At 42.5% G+C, this 13,924-nt stretch overlaps 1 protein-coding gene across 7 annotated transcripts in view; it reads left to right on the top strand.

The window, feature by feature from the left end:
- The window catches only part of ABLIM1 (actin binding LIM protein 1), a gene marked incomplete at both ends in the record, with an annotated part of 87,656 nt that extends 83,986 nt beyond the window's left edge, over nt 1-3,670 (top strand). For all 7 annotated transcript variants that reach the window (XM_080347971.1, XM_080347969.1, XM_080347970.1 and 4 more), the window contains 2 exons: nt 2,233-2,313; nt 3,557-3,670. In XM_080347971.1, coding sequence (XP_080204097.1) covers nt 2,233-2,313; nt 3,557-3,670 — 195 coding nt within the window. The remainder of the gene's footprint in view (nt 1-2,232; nt 2,314-3,556) is intronic.
- Nucleotides 3,671-13,924: the final 10,254 nt, after the last annotated feature.

The following is a 13,924-nucleotide window of genomic DNA, read 5'->3' as shown; positions in this document are numbered from 1 at the left end:
AATCTTGCAACTTTCTCTGTTGCTGGTGAACCTTCCAAGAAATCATGATTTTGCCAAAGTTACAAGGGTCAGTATTTCTGCAGTTAAGTGAGGAGCTCGTTTTGCAAACCAGATTATACTTGTGCTTCCGAGTCACCTCCAGACAAACTGTACAAGGCAATAACCCTGGCTTTATAAGCTGAGACCGCAGTGCAATGTATATTAACAAGTGTTTTTATATATTATATAAATAAGACCTTGGGGACGTCCCCAAATCCTGAGATACTACTTTTTATTCCAAATAATTTCTCTTTCAGTGCAATAGACATTGTTACAGCCACCGCTGCTGTTGATGCACCCAGGGATTTGGAATGTTATTTTGGGTGACAAATTCTGTCGGGATTATTAGTGATAAAATTTATGGGAATTTTCATGAGATAGTAGGTCACTTTCTGTTGATGTTTATAAAGACTCTTGTGTGAATTGGCAGTATTTTTATTCACATGAGTGGTCTGACATCTACTTAAACTTGGTAAAGTAAAAGAAACAAACTCAAAGTCGGCATGGAACACGTGAAAACTGAAAATTAACAAGAATGACAAAATCTTACTGAATGGTTCTTCAGAAAGGACAGAATTTGTGCATCCTGGCACCCCAGATTGAGACATGCCTTGTTGTGAATACCTAAATGTAAAATGTACTTCTGACCGTAGATCTTGACTTCAATTCTGCCTGTTTAAGTATGAAAAGTTACATTTAAGTTTCCTACAATGCTGTATATGGTAGCCAGTATCAAACATAAACGATGTAATTCAAATATAGACTTAATTGTACAATTGTGACAATGTCAGAATCTCCTGAGAATCATAACTTACAATTGGTATGTAAGCACACATTATTTAGATTATTATCACTTACAATAAACTCAGTGGTGTGTTCACTGGTGCCTGAATCTTATTTTATTTCTAAAAAGTTCATTGAGATAATTGTTGACAATGGAATGAACTTAATTGCCTGATTCTGCATGGAGACTGATTAGCTTGACTTTCTTCTGCTCTTAAAATAATTGGATTAATAGCATTTGATAATACTTCAGCTGTTTTTCCAGGAGAGTTTTGGTGGTTCTCAGTGGGCAAGTAAAACAAGATCCATAAGTAACAGAAAAGGCTGAGCCAATCGCCACTGAAGTCTGCAGAAAAACTTCATTGGCTTCAGTAGGAGCTGGATGAGAACCTCCCTGGAGCGCTCCCTTCCTGCTCGGCAGAGACAAGCAATGAGAAGGGCTCTAGAGAGGCTCTGTCAGATGGAACATGAGCTCTCCGCAGTCATTCCAGGCATTTATGGAAGTACCTGCCCAAGGGAAAAATCCTAAACCAGAGTTTTATTTGCCAGAGACGATTCCTGAAACTGATTTTAAGGCCCATGGTTTTCTGAAATCCTTTCTAAGCAGCATTGTTTCTGTTGGACTAAACTGGTTTGAGACCTATTAACAGTAAACATTTTACTAAATAATTTATGCATTCAGGAATTTATTATTGGTCGACAACTGATTTGTATAAGTTTGCAATGTAAAGGGAAAGCAAGGGGAACATTAATGGGAGATGTGCTGGACACATACTCTTCTGAATTAGATGAAAGCGTGTACGACAAATATGTCTACAAAAGCGTGAATTTTGCACAGCCAGTAAGCACAGTGGGCAGTTGTTTGAATTCTTTAACTATCCAAAAAGGCAAGGAAAATCATGTCATGCATTTTGATTAATGTAGTGGCCCCCACTAATTAGTGTCTTGCATATTCAGAGTTTGCTGCTTTTTCTGATGAAATTTCATGTGGTTCCTTTTTAAAAATCCAATAGGTGTCTGTTTCTTTAGAGCTGTCCACACTTTGGCAACCATCAGTTAGACCAATGAATGCCAAATATATTTACCTTAATAAACTCTTAAGTTTATACATTAGTGGATGAGAAGATATATTGACTAGAGAGGACTGTCTGACCAAAGTCAGCTATATTATATGCACCGTTAAAATCCATGGGGCAGGCGGATACACAATGTCAGTTTGATACTAACCCAAGTTTTGCTGTGTCCAGACTGGCTTGCCTTTCATGCAACTTTAGGGGGGAAAAAGTGCTATGATTTCCTTTGAAAAAGAAACCAAATGTTTGTGTAGTGATAAAAATGAGACACGTTGTGTTCTTTTTGCCTTAGAATGTAAATAAATGTCTTTTTCCCCCTTTTATACATTGTTAACAGATTTTTCCATATGAAATGCTCATGGTGACCAACAGAGGGCGAAATAAAATACTAAAAGATGTAGACAGAACCAGGCTTGAGGTAAGAGAAGCAAGTTCCTAAATGCTCTTTCCTGCTGAAGTTGTTTGTTGTTGCACACTTGAAAGCTGAAAACACTGAAGTCTGGGTCCTTGTTAGGCTGGCGAGATTATTCAGCACGGAGCAGGGAAGGAGGAGTCAGAGGAAGCAGCTGCTTCTCCATGAAGGGTGCTGGGCCAGGAGTCCCACATCTCTGTCTCTCTGCTCCTCGACTGAGCCTCTCACAACCCCCCTATGTTTTCAAGCAATTAATTGTATACTTGTAAATCAGTAAAAACCCCCAAATCGGTGGTTTTCTAGTCATAAGATCCATAAAGGAATGGAGATCAATACTTTGTTTGATCTTGGATCACTTCTTAGCTAAGAGTCACTGTCAGCCATCCTTGAGGATCCAAAGCCTAGCTTTCTTTAACTCATCCACGAGTCCTGTGAGTTGGCGGAGGATTGAAATCTATGCCAACAAATCAAAATTGTTTAGAACTTTGTGGATTAGAAAGATTTCAGCAGCCCAGTGGAAGGCTGGGAATATTTAAGTCATTTGCAGTTAGTTCATTTTCTGGATGGAAAGGGCCTCAGAAATTTAAGTAACCATTAATGCACATTTTTAGACTAGTAGATATGTGATTGATAATGAAATTCAATGTTGTGTTACATTAGTGCCACAGGTAGACACTTTCCCCATCCAGTGCACTCTAAAGCAGCTGAACGAGAAGTAACCTGTGCACAGGACAGCACCAGGAAAATGTTCCCTACTGACAGTAGGGAAATGTGCTGGATGGTCAGTCTGGCCAGGCATCATCTCAAAACTTCAAATGTAGCATGTCAACCTGAAGCCTTTCTGCAAAGCTCTCCTGCAACTCAGAGTCTGTTTGAACTCCCATATGTGAGTGAGGGGACAAGCTACAGCCTGGGGCAGGGCATGCAGGAGCTGGCTTGGTTCCCTGGTCTGTCACTGCTTGTTGGGTGACTCCAGATAAATCATTCTTATGTCTCTTGCTTATTCAGCAACTGAAATAGTTCTCCTGATTTCCTTTGTAAACTTCTCAGACTTAAGTTGCAAAATGATATTGATTCATTGAACACCCCAGTTCATGAGGACTCGAATCAGTGTACGGCCAAAGCATTTTTACTTCTTGCAATGGCTCTTATACAGTGACATGAAATACCTAAGGCACTCCTGTCTCCTCCTGTGTCTCTTTGGCTTTGACTGACCATTGCCTTTTCTCCTTTTTTTGTTTTTTTAAAGCGTCACTTAGCACCTGAAGTTTTTCAAGAAATCTTTGGCATGACGATACAGGAGTTTGACAAGTTACCTCTCTGGAGACGCAACGACATGAAGAAAAAAGCAAAACTCTTTTAATCTCCCTTTAAACAAACCAACAAAAAATGATGCACAGGATATTGTATCATACAGTCCAAACTATTTGGAAGCAACTACTTATCCACCAAAAAGGGAAAAATTGCATAGTGGCACCTCTGTACACAGCAATTGAACAAGATGAACATGTGCTCTCCTGGAACACAGGGAGAAAATATCTGGGCTCAGAAACAACAATGATAGTTTTCAGAGGTGTCAGCCTGTGACATGATATTATACAAGATAGGAAACTGTTCTATTCTTCTCCCTCAATGATATTCCCTTTACTTCTCTCCACAATACGATGGACTTTATTGCTAGAGCCAGGAAGTGCCCTTAGGATGCCTTTTAGACTAAAGTAGTTGTAACCACTCCAAAAACTGGAAAAGAATATATATATATATATATATATAAATATATATATATGTATGTGTGTGCGCACATGTATTTATATCTATTCATCTCTCTATGTGTGTATGTGTATATATATATGGAGAAGGAGGATTGGTAGATGCTCTGTAGCAAAGGAGAAGCCCTTTGTAATGTATCCACGTGGTCACATTAAGTCTTTCACACAAGTTTCTTAATTGGCACTCTTTTGAGATGGCATCTTCTTCATGTGACACAATCTGCAGACGTGGGCACCCTGCTCACCTTCAGTGCACACCAGTTGAATTTCTGGAAAATGGACTCCTTGTACTTGTATATATTTGCTAGGATATAGGAAGTGAATTGCTGTGTCTGTTGTCAAGTCTTCCCCCTTCCACGCTTTCTGCTTGAATTAATAAGGCTGGAGCTTAACCAGTCATTTGAATAATTTAATATCACTTAAGTAATGGGAATGATGGAGAAGAATCAGTTTTCTTGTAATTTAGTCCAGGAGACAAGTGGGTAGGAGTGACAGAGTGAGAAAATGCTTTGTTTAAGTGTGCCCTGGTTCGCACCCAGAGATTTCGGAGCAGCCTCCCTGCTGGCGACGACTAGTACAGCTCGTCAGGCTGCAGTGGGGTTGTAGGATCTACATCAGCAGGGAGGATGGCTCTCTGCAAGCTAACACACAAGTTCATCCCTCTGTGGGAGGAATGTTTATGAATTAAAAGGTACCATCAAGGTGCCATGCTCTGCCAATAGAGGCTTTTTGATTAAATTGCAGTTGCTGTTGTCAATATGGCACAGTGCATGGGGCCAAGCACTCTTTTTAGTTAATGTAGTTTTTCACTTGTGCTTGGAAAAGAGGGCACAGACTTTTTTTTTTCCCCTCTCTTGAAGCTTCAAAGCTCCAGCCTTGGTTATTTTTATTTCCCTTTGTGCCTGATTTGGTTTGTGAAGACAGAGTAATCATGCAAGACAGTTTCTGAGCTGCATTGAACTCCTTATTGCTTTCAGTCTTCTTCCAATATGCTGCAGCTTAAAAAACTGCCTGTATATACCTTAACTGCTTCTGGGCAAGTCCTATACAGAGGAGGACACGAGCACCAAAGTCACTGAATGAATGCATTGTGGCTGCAAGGTCAGCTTTTTCTCTTCTCGGTGCTTAATTGCCAATGCGTGCTGCACTAATGAGCCTGTCTCCTCATACGGGAGAGGGGCATTTAGGTTCTGTGTCTATCAAAGAATATCGAGGCTTCATTTTTAATGCAGAAACTTTTGGCACTGGAGACATCAGAACCTTTGTATTTTCTGTTAAATGAGACATTGGTGTAAAAATGGGAAAGTTGAGAAGGGGAAACAGTCCTGGGTAGTTGTGAGATTCAGTATCACTGTGTTGAGTTCTCTGTATCACCAAATAGCATTTCACCATGAAATGGGCAGGATGGCCCAAATCCTGCCTCTTCTTTGCTGGTTCAGAAAGTCCTGTTCTAACAGGTCGCTGTGGTTCCTTCGATAAAATCTGAGGTGAAGATGCTATGTATGAGTCAGTATGAGAGACAGATACAAGGGGTCAGCACCTGCTCCACGTCCCCAGAGCGAAGGGGAGGGTGAGTCGGTGGGACAAGCTGGAGAATGTGCTGCAGATCTGGCACCACAGTCCCCACTGAACACAAGCCCTTGGTGACACTGTGACACACACAATTGTGAGTGAACTCTCTGGACTTACTGAGATTGCAGCAAGGAGCAATTCAACATCTTTTACTTAATTTTTCAGAACAAGCATCTGAAAGAATTCTAGAGAAATGCTGAGAAGTAAATGGGAGTTTTAGGGGCACTGGCAGTTTGAGATGCGTTTTTGGGTGACTGCTGAAACCAAATCCATACGATGAAAGAACAGCAATGTTTCACACTCGCAGGCTTTGGGAATGCTGGAGTCTCAGCAATTCAGGGTTTGTCACTTGCAAGGTGTGGCTTAACTTTGAGGTGGATGTTAGAGTTTTTATGCATCTAAAGTATTAAAATTCTCCAACTTTTGCCAGCCTGCGTCCTATAAATGACACTGTGCTGCTGCCTCTCAAACATAGTGAGCATTATGGGTCTTTTAGCCCAAGTCACCTTGCCAGTAAACCTTTTTGACCTGATGACTTGCTCTCTCAAGGATGTGAGCTGCCAGTCTGCATTTTTCTGTCCCCATCTCTAGATTACTATTGAACTTCTCACAGCATATATGAATACGCTACCCAGTGTATTAAAAAGTGACTACGGTTGTTTTCTCTCTTTTCCCTCATCTCAAAAACTAAAACCAAAACCCAACCCTGTCACCTAGCCTGTGAAGAGTGACGGGGTAATTTGTATCTGCCTCATCAACTTAGAATTTAAAGCTGCAATTGCAGCTTGAGAAGGAGTGAAGAGAAGCCCAGCTTAGATGCTGCAGAAATACTTACTTTCTAACTGGATTTCTCAGCCAAGGCTGATTCACATCTTGCTGGAGTGGAGCACAATCAGTGAGTTCACAGCTCTCTGCTTTATTTTTAATACTGCTTTACTTCTGATTGAGAACCTGAAGGGTTTTCTGAACTTTAATTTCATGCCTATAGTTCATTCCTCTTAAATATCCCAACCACCTACATGTAGACACACCCCAGGAGATGGTGTGTCCATAAGAACGGCGCTGCAGCCAGATGTGGGATGTGCGTGTGTTTTCTGCAGTGGCCTGTTAGCGATTGTCACTGCAACATTTTCTGTTCTTTCATCTGGTCTTCCCACCTAATAAAAACAGAAATGTAGCCCCAGGGAAGATTTTCTTTGTAAGCAATGAATCATTTTTCCTTTTATCAATCGAGTAGGATTTTCTTGGGCAGTTCTTTGCAATTCCCCTCTTCAACATTCCCTTGAGATATGTCATGGGTTGGACTAGATGATTTCTAAAGGTCCCTTCCAACTGAAACCATTCTATGATTTTATGCATATGCCTTAAGTATAATAGATACTTATGTTCTTCTAGCTCCTGCAAGCATTTGAGCTTTTGATAAAGTCCCATCAAACTCAGAACTCAGTGCTGTCAAAAGAACATCATTGCCAAGAGGACTGAAAACTGATTGCTTTTGTCTTGTTTTCTTCTTTAGGAGTGATGCGAGAGCAAAGGCCTGTCAAACCATTCATTTGGGGTGACATTGCAAAATAACCACAGGTGTGCAAAATGGGATTATGTGCACATGCAGGTTCTCAGTCACAGGTGCACGTGTAGCACACACACTCCCCGTTTGGAGTTGAGATACAAAGTGAGTAGTCAACCTGGAATTTCCAAATAGCACATAGTGTTGAATAGACAGTTGTCACCAAGTTACAAAGGTTGTCACAAATGTGCTCATGTCTGTGGGGCTTGTGGATAACCAGTTCTGTGATAAATCGAATGTGCAAAAGGCAGGGTCTGTTTCCCATGTGAAGTGACAGGTTGGCCACAGGTAATATCATTTAAAAGGCCTCCTCAGGCATATATGAGCATTTGCAGCACCCATCCCTAGCAGTGCTCAGACGATTGATATGCTGTGCAGTAGTCTTTGTATTAACAGGGAATCCAGAGATCTGACTTAGTGGGTTTTATGCCCCTTCCAGATACTGATCTGGTAATTTCCATGAGAGCAAGCAGAGAACTGTTCTGTGTTACAGAGGGAACAGCTGGCCATACCCTCTATACCGGTGCCTTAACTCAGTGTAAGCTCCAGCCTACTGTGAGTCAGAAGTTAAAATAAATATGTTGAATTGAATGTGCTGTTCATCATCTCTGAAGATAGTAGAATTAAGCCAACCTGAAGAGTAGATTTGGAAATCATTAAACTGTTCACTATTTCTCAGTGAAGCGATATGATCTACTGTCACCTCGGTTTAGGAACCTGAATGTAGCATCTCAACTGCCAGTGTCCTGTCCCAAACCTGCTAAACTTTCTGTACAACTGGAAAAGTAAGTTCTTGTGGAGTTTGCTCACAGAATTTCTTATTTTTTTTTCTCTTTAATTGTTTGTTATTATCTCATGCTGGTGTCATTTAAGACAGGTTTTAGTGGCATCTCAGAAACACACTTGTTTTCAGTTTCATTAGTAGCCTTTCACTTAAATATGGCTTGTGATGCATTGTGGACATAGCTGCAGTGTGCCGTGAAAGGTTAGACTAGTAAAACAATAAGTTTCTTCCTGGCTGCATGTGGGACAAGGTAGTTCCGTGGCTCCAGTGGTGGTTTTACTTCTGTCAAGACAGGTGTCATCTCTCCACACAAAGCCCTGTAGTCCTACACCTGTGGGCCTCGCACTGATGCTGCCCCTTCCCCATTGCAATTTGGCAATCCTTCCTCAGCCGTGCAGTTCAGATGTCCTGCTGTTCAGGGGACATCACTAGGACCCTCTTTTGTAAGAGTTTGTTATGCTGAAATGAGACATATTTTTAAGTGAAAACCCTTCCTACAAGCCATGATCTTCCTGGTGTATTTATGCCATGTCAGGTTATATTGATGGATGGAGAAGGCTTTGGTTCTGGGAAGGAGGAGAGCTGGTGTAAGCTTGATTTCTCCAGGGTTTGCCAGGGTAGTGTTTAGCAGATTTAAAAGAAAACACAGGTATGAGCCTGTGGTACCTATTTCAGACTGTGGGGAAGCCAAGTTTGGAGCCCATACAGATTATGAGCATCTATGCTGAAATAAATTTTATGAAGATATTACAAGTGACAGAAAAATTAACCCTTGAAACAGTAAGACTATGAACATCCTTTAAATTCAGCATGGAACCACTTATCTTGGTACCTCCTGTCGTCTTAGGAGGAGATCTCGGTATATTTGGGAAGTATCCTGGTTAGAGTAGACCAAATGGAAACCAGCCTTTCTCCCACTCATTCACTGCTTGCCTTTGGGATGTATTTGTGGATGTCCACATCCTTTAAGTTACCTATGGCTGTAAAAAACACCAGTCAGTGCTAATGATGATGCAATAAGAAAATCAACTAATCTGTCCTGAAATGCCAGTCATCTTTCCCCGTCAGAGAGATGCTTGGGGCTTGACTCCAGACCTCCCTTTCCTATTCGGTTAGCCCCAGGTCATGGTTCAGCTTGTGCCCTGTCAAACTTTTTGGCCCTGTCAACACACCTGCTGGAGTCCAGCATAGTCTTCAGGGTAGATGCAAGGCAAGGGCTGGTCTTGACAAGATGTGGTATGTTTTTACCCCATTGCTGTGTAATGAGGAGCTAGAGAGAGCTACTGAGCACTGTGATCGTAGTACAATGCGCCTTTTCTCTTTCAATGTGAAAACACCCTTATTGCTGTGGGTTGCAGGACTGCTCTGGCTGGTGAGTTTTGCTTTGTGATTCCTCCCACACACCTTTTCTGTGCTTAAGAAAGTAAGAAACAGCAAAGAAAATCTATCACAATGCAAAGATACAGAGTTTTTAGTCAGACAGCTCTGCTGGCAGGAGCAATGCGTTGCTCGCATTTGGCAGGGAGAGAATATTATTAATTTTAATGTAAGCATCAGTGCAGGAAGTGGGAATGTAATTGGCCATTAATGTTGTTTGCCTGTATGCAAAATGAATTATTTGTTGCCCAAAGGGCTTCTAACAGGGAAATAGATTTCTGTTAATGATTTGCTAAAAAATGCTTGTCCGTGTGAAGAGGCAATACTTCCATGTGCATTGTGGTCTTTCTTTTGAGGTAAAAAGAGAAGACTGGAGGCAAACAGGATCACCAGAGTTAATACCAGTGTTGCTCCCAGGACTTGCAAAGCTGAGGCCTGCAAGACCTCTCTCCCAGGCTTTAGGCAGTGAAGCATTTCAGGCAGCAGAAGCAGCTATGGGAACCCCAGCAGTGCCTTACCAGGCTGAGTCTCTAGCTCCCTCAGGCGCCTTGACAGGTCCCTCTGGACACTGGCCTGGGCTTTTGTCACTGAACACCTTTCAGAAAGCGTTTCCCACCCCCAGATGCACAACCGCTGAAGTCAGTGGAGCCTCTCGCTGACATCTGCACACTCTGGAACAGGCTCTTTCTCGACTGGTGAGACCAGGAAAGTCCTTTGCTGCCGTGTCCGCTCACAGCAGCGAGCTCAGCGTGTCATTACTGCATCAGTCCTGTCCTAGCAGTGTGGCTTGGTCATTGCTGACAACTCTTCCCGTGAGGGGACCTTACAGTTGGGGGCTTCTTGGTTTTTTTTAAAGCTTGGGAAACTGAAACTAATTTTTCAAAGGCATATTTTCCTTTAAATCAGTAGATTTTGGCAATAGAATTTTTTATTATTTTATTTTTCTTTTCTCCTCCCTCCACATGTTTCAAACCAGCGTTTTAGGGAGGTGTCCCTGTGTTTTCCATTCATCTGTGAGACAGCTCTCTTTCTGAGTCTCTGTAAAAGTGAATCAATGTCTTGTCTGTACAGTAAGTCTGCTTGTATGCATAATGAAAAGTTGAGCTGGGTTGCTGTTCTATACAATTAGTCTTTCCACTGTCATACTGCAAACAGCACATATTGCACTCCTGTGCCACTGTAATCTGCATCACTGTTGTACTCAAGTTGATGAATAAAGTTTGGAGCTTTATTCTTAATCACTGGATTAATGTTGTCTCTTCTTTTTTTTTTTCCATCTTGCAGAGTTATATCAAAGTGCTCTTACAAAACAAGATGAGAGGGAGAGGTGAGGCTTGAATGACCAGAGCAAGACAGAGAAACAGTTGCACAGCGTCAGTGAAATAATGGCAAAAGGTCTGAAAATAGACACAAGCCTTCCTGTAACTAAGTCACTAGAAACAGGTATTCACAGTAACCACACAGAAGTGTTAATTTTGCGTGGTCAGTTTGTGGTTTAAAAGGACCTGAGATATCAGCAAGGTCAACTAGGTCTTGCTGTTACAACAGCTTCACATTCTGAATGGTTTCCTTTCTTTATCCTTGCAAGTTCAGCTAAAATTTTAGACCCTGACTTGAAAATATATTTATGTGTCTTTGTATTTAAAGTTAGGTGTGTGCTTAATTACCTGGAGTTACAGCTGCCCAGCCTTGGTCTGGGTGTAGAAGACAGGGGACGATGCCATTCAAGGCAATAAGGCTATAAAACACCTCAGAATGTGCAGAACACTCAGGTCTGTAGCAGAATTAAGCAAACTGCACCTCAGAGGAATCTGTAGCAATTCCTCTCATTGCCTCAGATGAAAGGTTGTCAAGTGACTTCATTCGTTATTGTGTCTAGATATCCACTGGGAAAGAAGCTACTCACACACAGCTCTCTAGGTGACCTGCCAAACATCTTCACTGAGTTCATTTGAACTTCCTGCGGTTATGGGACCTGGAGCAACCAGAGCTGGAGCCTCATTAGGATTGGCCTCTGGGCTTGTTTGGTAAAGGGGAGGGGTGGATGGTGATGTTACTATTTGAAGTGATAGCACGGGGGATCAATCCTAAAAAAATCTCAAAGGGGGTGGGAAAGAATCCTCCTTCAGCCATTGATCACCTGAGCTGCAGCCCTGTGTTCAGGGGCAGGAGCGATACAGCATCCTTGAGCCTACAGAAAGCTCCTGCAGCACCCAGATCTGTGCCCTGCAGAGAACATGTTCCATATCTTCTCTTCCACTCCTCAGCCCTCTAAGACTCATCCCTGCCCTTGCCCTGCCTTGATATTCTACACAGGTTCTCTTACAATGAAGGTAAAGTTTCCTCCAGTGTTTCACTTCGATGTACTCTGTTGGGTATTGTTAATGACTGAGTCTCAGATGAGGTGGGAGCTCAGGTTCCTGCTTGGAAAGCAAGAGGTGGGGAATTTAACACCACCAGTAAGTTAGCCTTTAGCAAAGTTCATATCTGCCCCATTCACTTCCAAGGCCATGCCTGGATTTTTGTTGTGTTGTATTTGTGCTGTAACTCTTACAAGAAAAACTGTTCTCTGGACAAATCCATCACAGCAACCTGGTGGCAGTTAGATGCTTCTTTTCTTTGGATGGCTTACTCCAGATACTGCATTTTTACTATAGGTTGGGCAAAATCAAATAAAAAATCAGAAAATGAGATTCATTTATTACAAGTGCTGGAAGTTTGACTCAGTGAAGGGCAGAAGCACCGCTTCAGCAAAGTAAAACTGTGTAAACGTAGGGGGTTTTGTTGTCTGTATTGCTGCGATGCCTAACTGGAATAGCTCTAATTCTGAACTGAACGATTTGTACGTATGGGGTAGAGATGACCCTTGCTTTGAACATTTAATGGGCAATTTTCCACAGCAATGTAGGCCCATGGACTTCAGCAGATCGGCGCATGTGTTCCAGTATCCCTCATTTTTCTGTCTCCTCCAGGTTTGTAGACATTTCCTACCCGGCCACTTCACAGCCCTCAGAGCTGTCAGACCAGGTATGAACAAGGGCATAGTAACCCATTTTCTATTCTCTTTTTTTTTGGTTATTGTTTTTTTAGGACCAGCACTGAGAAACCTCACTTTTTTTTAGGAAACTGTAGCCTCTTGTGAGCAAAACTCAGCTGGCAACACCTGATACTGTGCAGGCCACCGATGGGAAGTGCGGGGCAAACCTGAGCCAGAGAAGAGTTAGGAAGACACAGGGACATTTTTAAATATCTGCTTCTTTGCCTGAAAGGCAAACACAGACTCTAAGACAGACTTTTGTGCAAAAACAGTTTTGCGCTGCTCATTTTGCTTTCCACTGGACAACCAGAGGTCAGGATGATGTTTCCTCACTGCTCTGCAGGGCAGGACCCCACTCCCCGCATGCAGCCCCCAAGTGCTTCCATGGAAGGTGGTCCCTGGGCATCCTTCTGCTGTAGCCTCCCTGGGCATCTCCACTGGGTTAGGGACTAAGGAAGGTCTGCGCATGGTGAAGTTGCCCCATTACAGCCTTCCCCAGCCCAGAGCAGTGGGGAATATCATCGCTGTGAACCTTCCCCTACGCAGTGAGACAGTGCCAGCCAGCCTAAGCCCATTTTTAATTCCCCTACAGTTAAATACGCAAGCCCAGTGAAATCTAAGTCCAGGGTTTCTTTTATTTTTTAATTGTCAGACCATTTTACTTTGCTCCCCTCCTCCTCACAAATAATGTGAGGTTTATGACCCCTGAGTAATGACTGTGGAATGCACTGCATCCTACAGCCATAGCAAGGCATCTGGCAATGGGAATCTTCACAGTATGTCAAAAATACACAGATAATACCACTGTAAATAGCTCAGATCAAAACAAGTCAAATGTCAATGCTAATTTGCTGTCAAGTTTATAGCCCAAGACCACTTCCTCCTGCAAAAAGAGAAACTCAGTTCCCAAGTGTGACTTGCTCTACTGTCAGAAGCAGCTTGTTCCTCACCAAAAATCTCCCCAAACTCTGAATGAACAAGAGCGTTGGGGTTTTTTTCCCCCCCTTTTTATTTTTCTGTAGCTTTTGTGCCTGTCTGCTGCTGAGTCTGAGGCTGGGAAATGAAACTTCAGTTTTGCCTGCCATTTTTCTATTGTAAAAAAGGACCCTTGGGAGAGATATTTACTGTTTTCTATGGCTCAGTCGGAGGGCGAGAGAGGAGAGTTGTTCCAGGAGTTCCCATTACAAAGCATTTTTTCACATAGGCTCACTTTTATTTTTTAAGGACTGGGAGATTAAAGAGCCGGCAGCACTGGAGCAGGAAGTTTGCTGTATGTCCAAAGGTCAGATGGGTCTCAGACAGCCACTGCTTCCAGCTCTCTGTTATATACACACTGCAGATTAAAATGTACATCCCGGGCTGGATGTAGTCTTGGTAGTGGTGGGGGCCCAAGGGTTCTGGGGGGGAAAGGAAGAGAAGGGGAGCAGGAAAACGACACAGCGCAGCCTCTCCTCAGGCTGTGATTTCATAAGACAAAGCACTGGGCGGCTGTTCAGCAAGCTTAAGGTATT

The sequence above is a fragment of the Nesoenas mayeri genome (genome assembly GCF_963082525.1).
Source record: "Nesoenas mayeri genome assembly, chromosome: 7".
Lineage (NCBI taxonomy): Eukaryota > Metazoa > Chordata > Aves > Columbiformes > Columbidae > Nesoenas > Nesoenas mayeri.
Note: the sequence above shows the minus strand (reverse complement) of the source record. Positions and strands in the feature narration are given on the sequence as shown.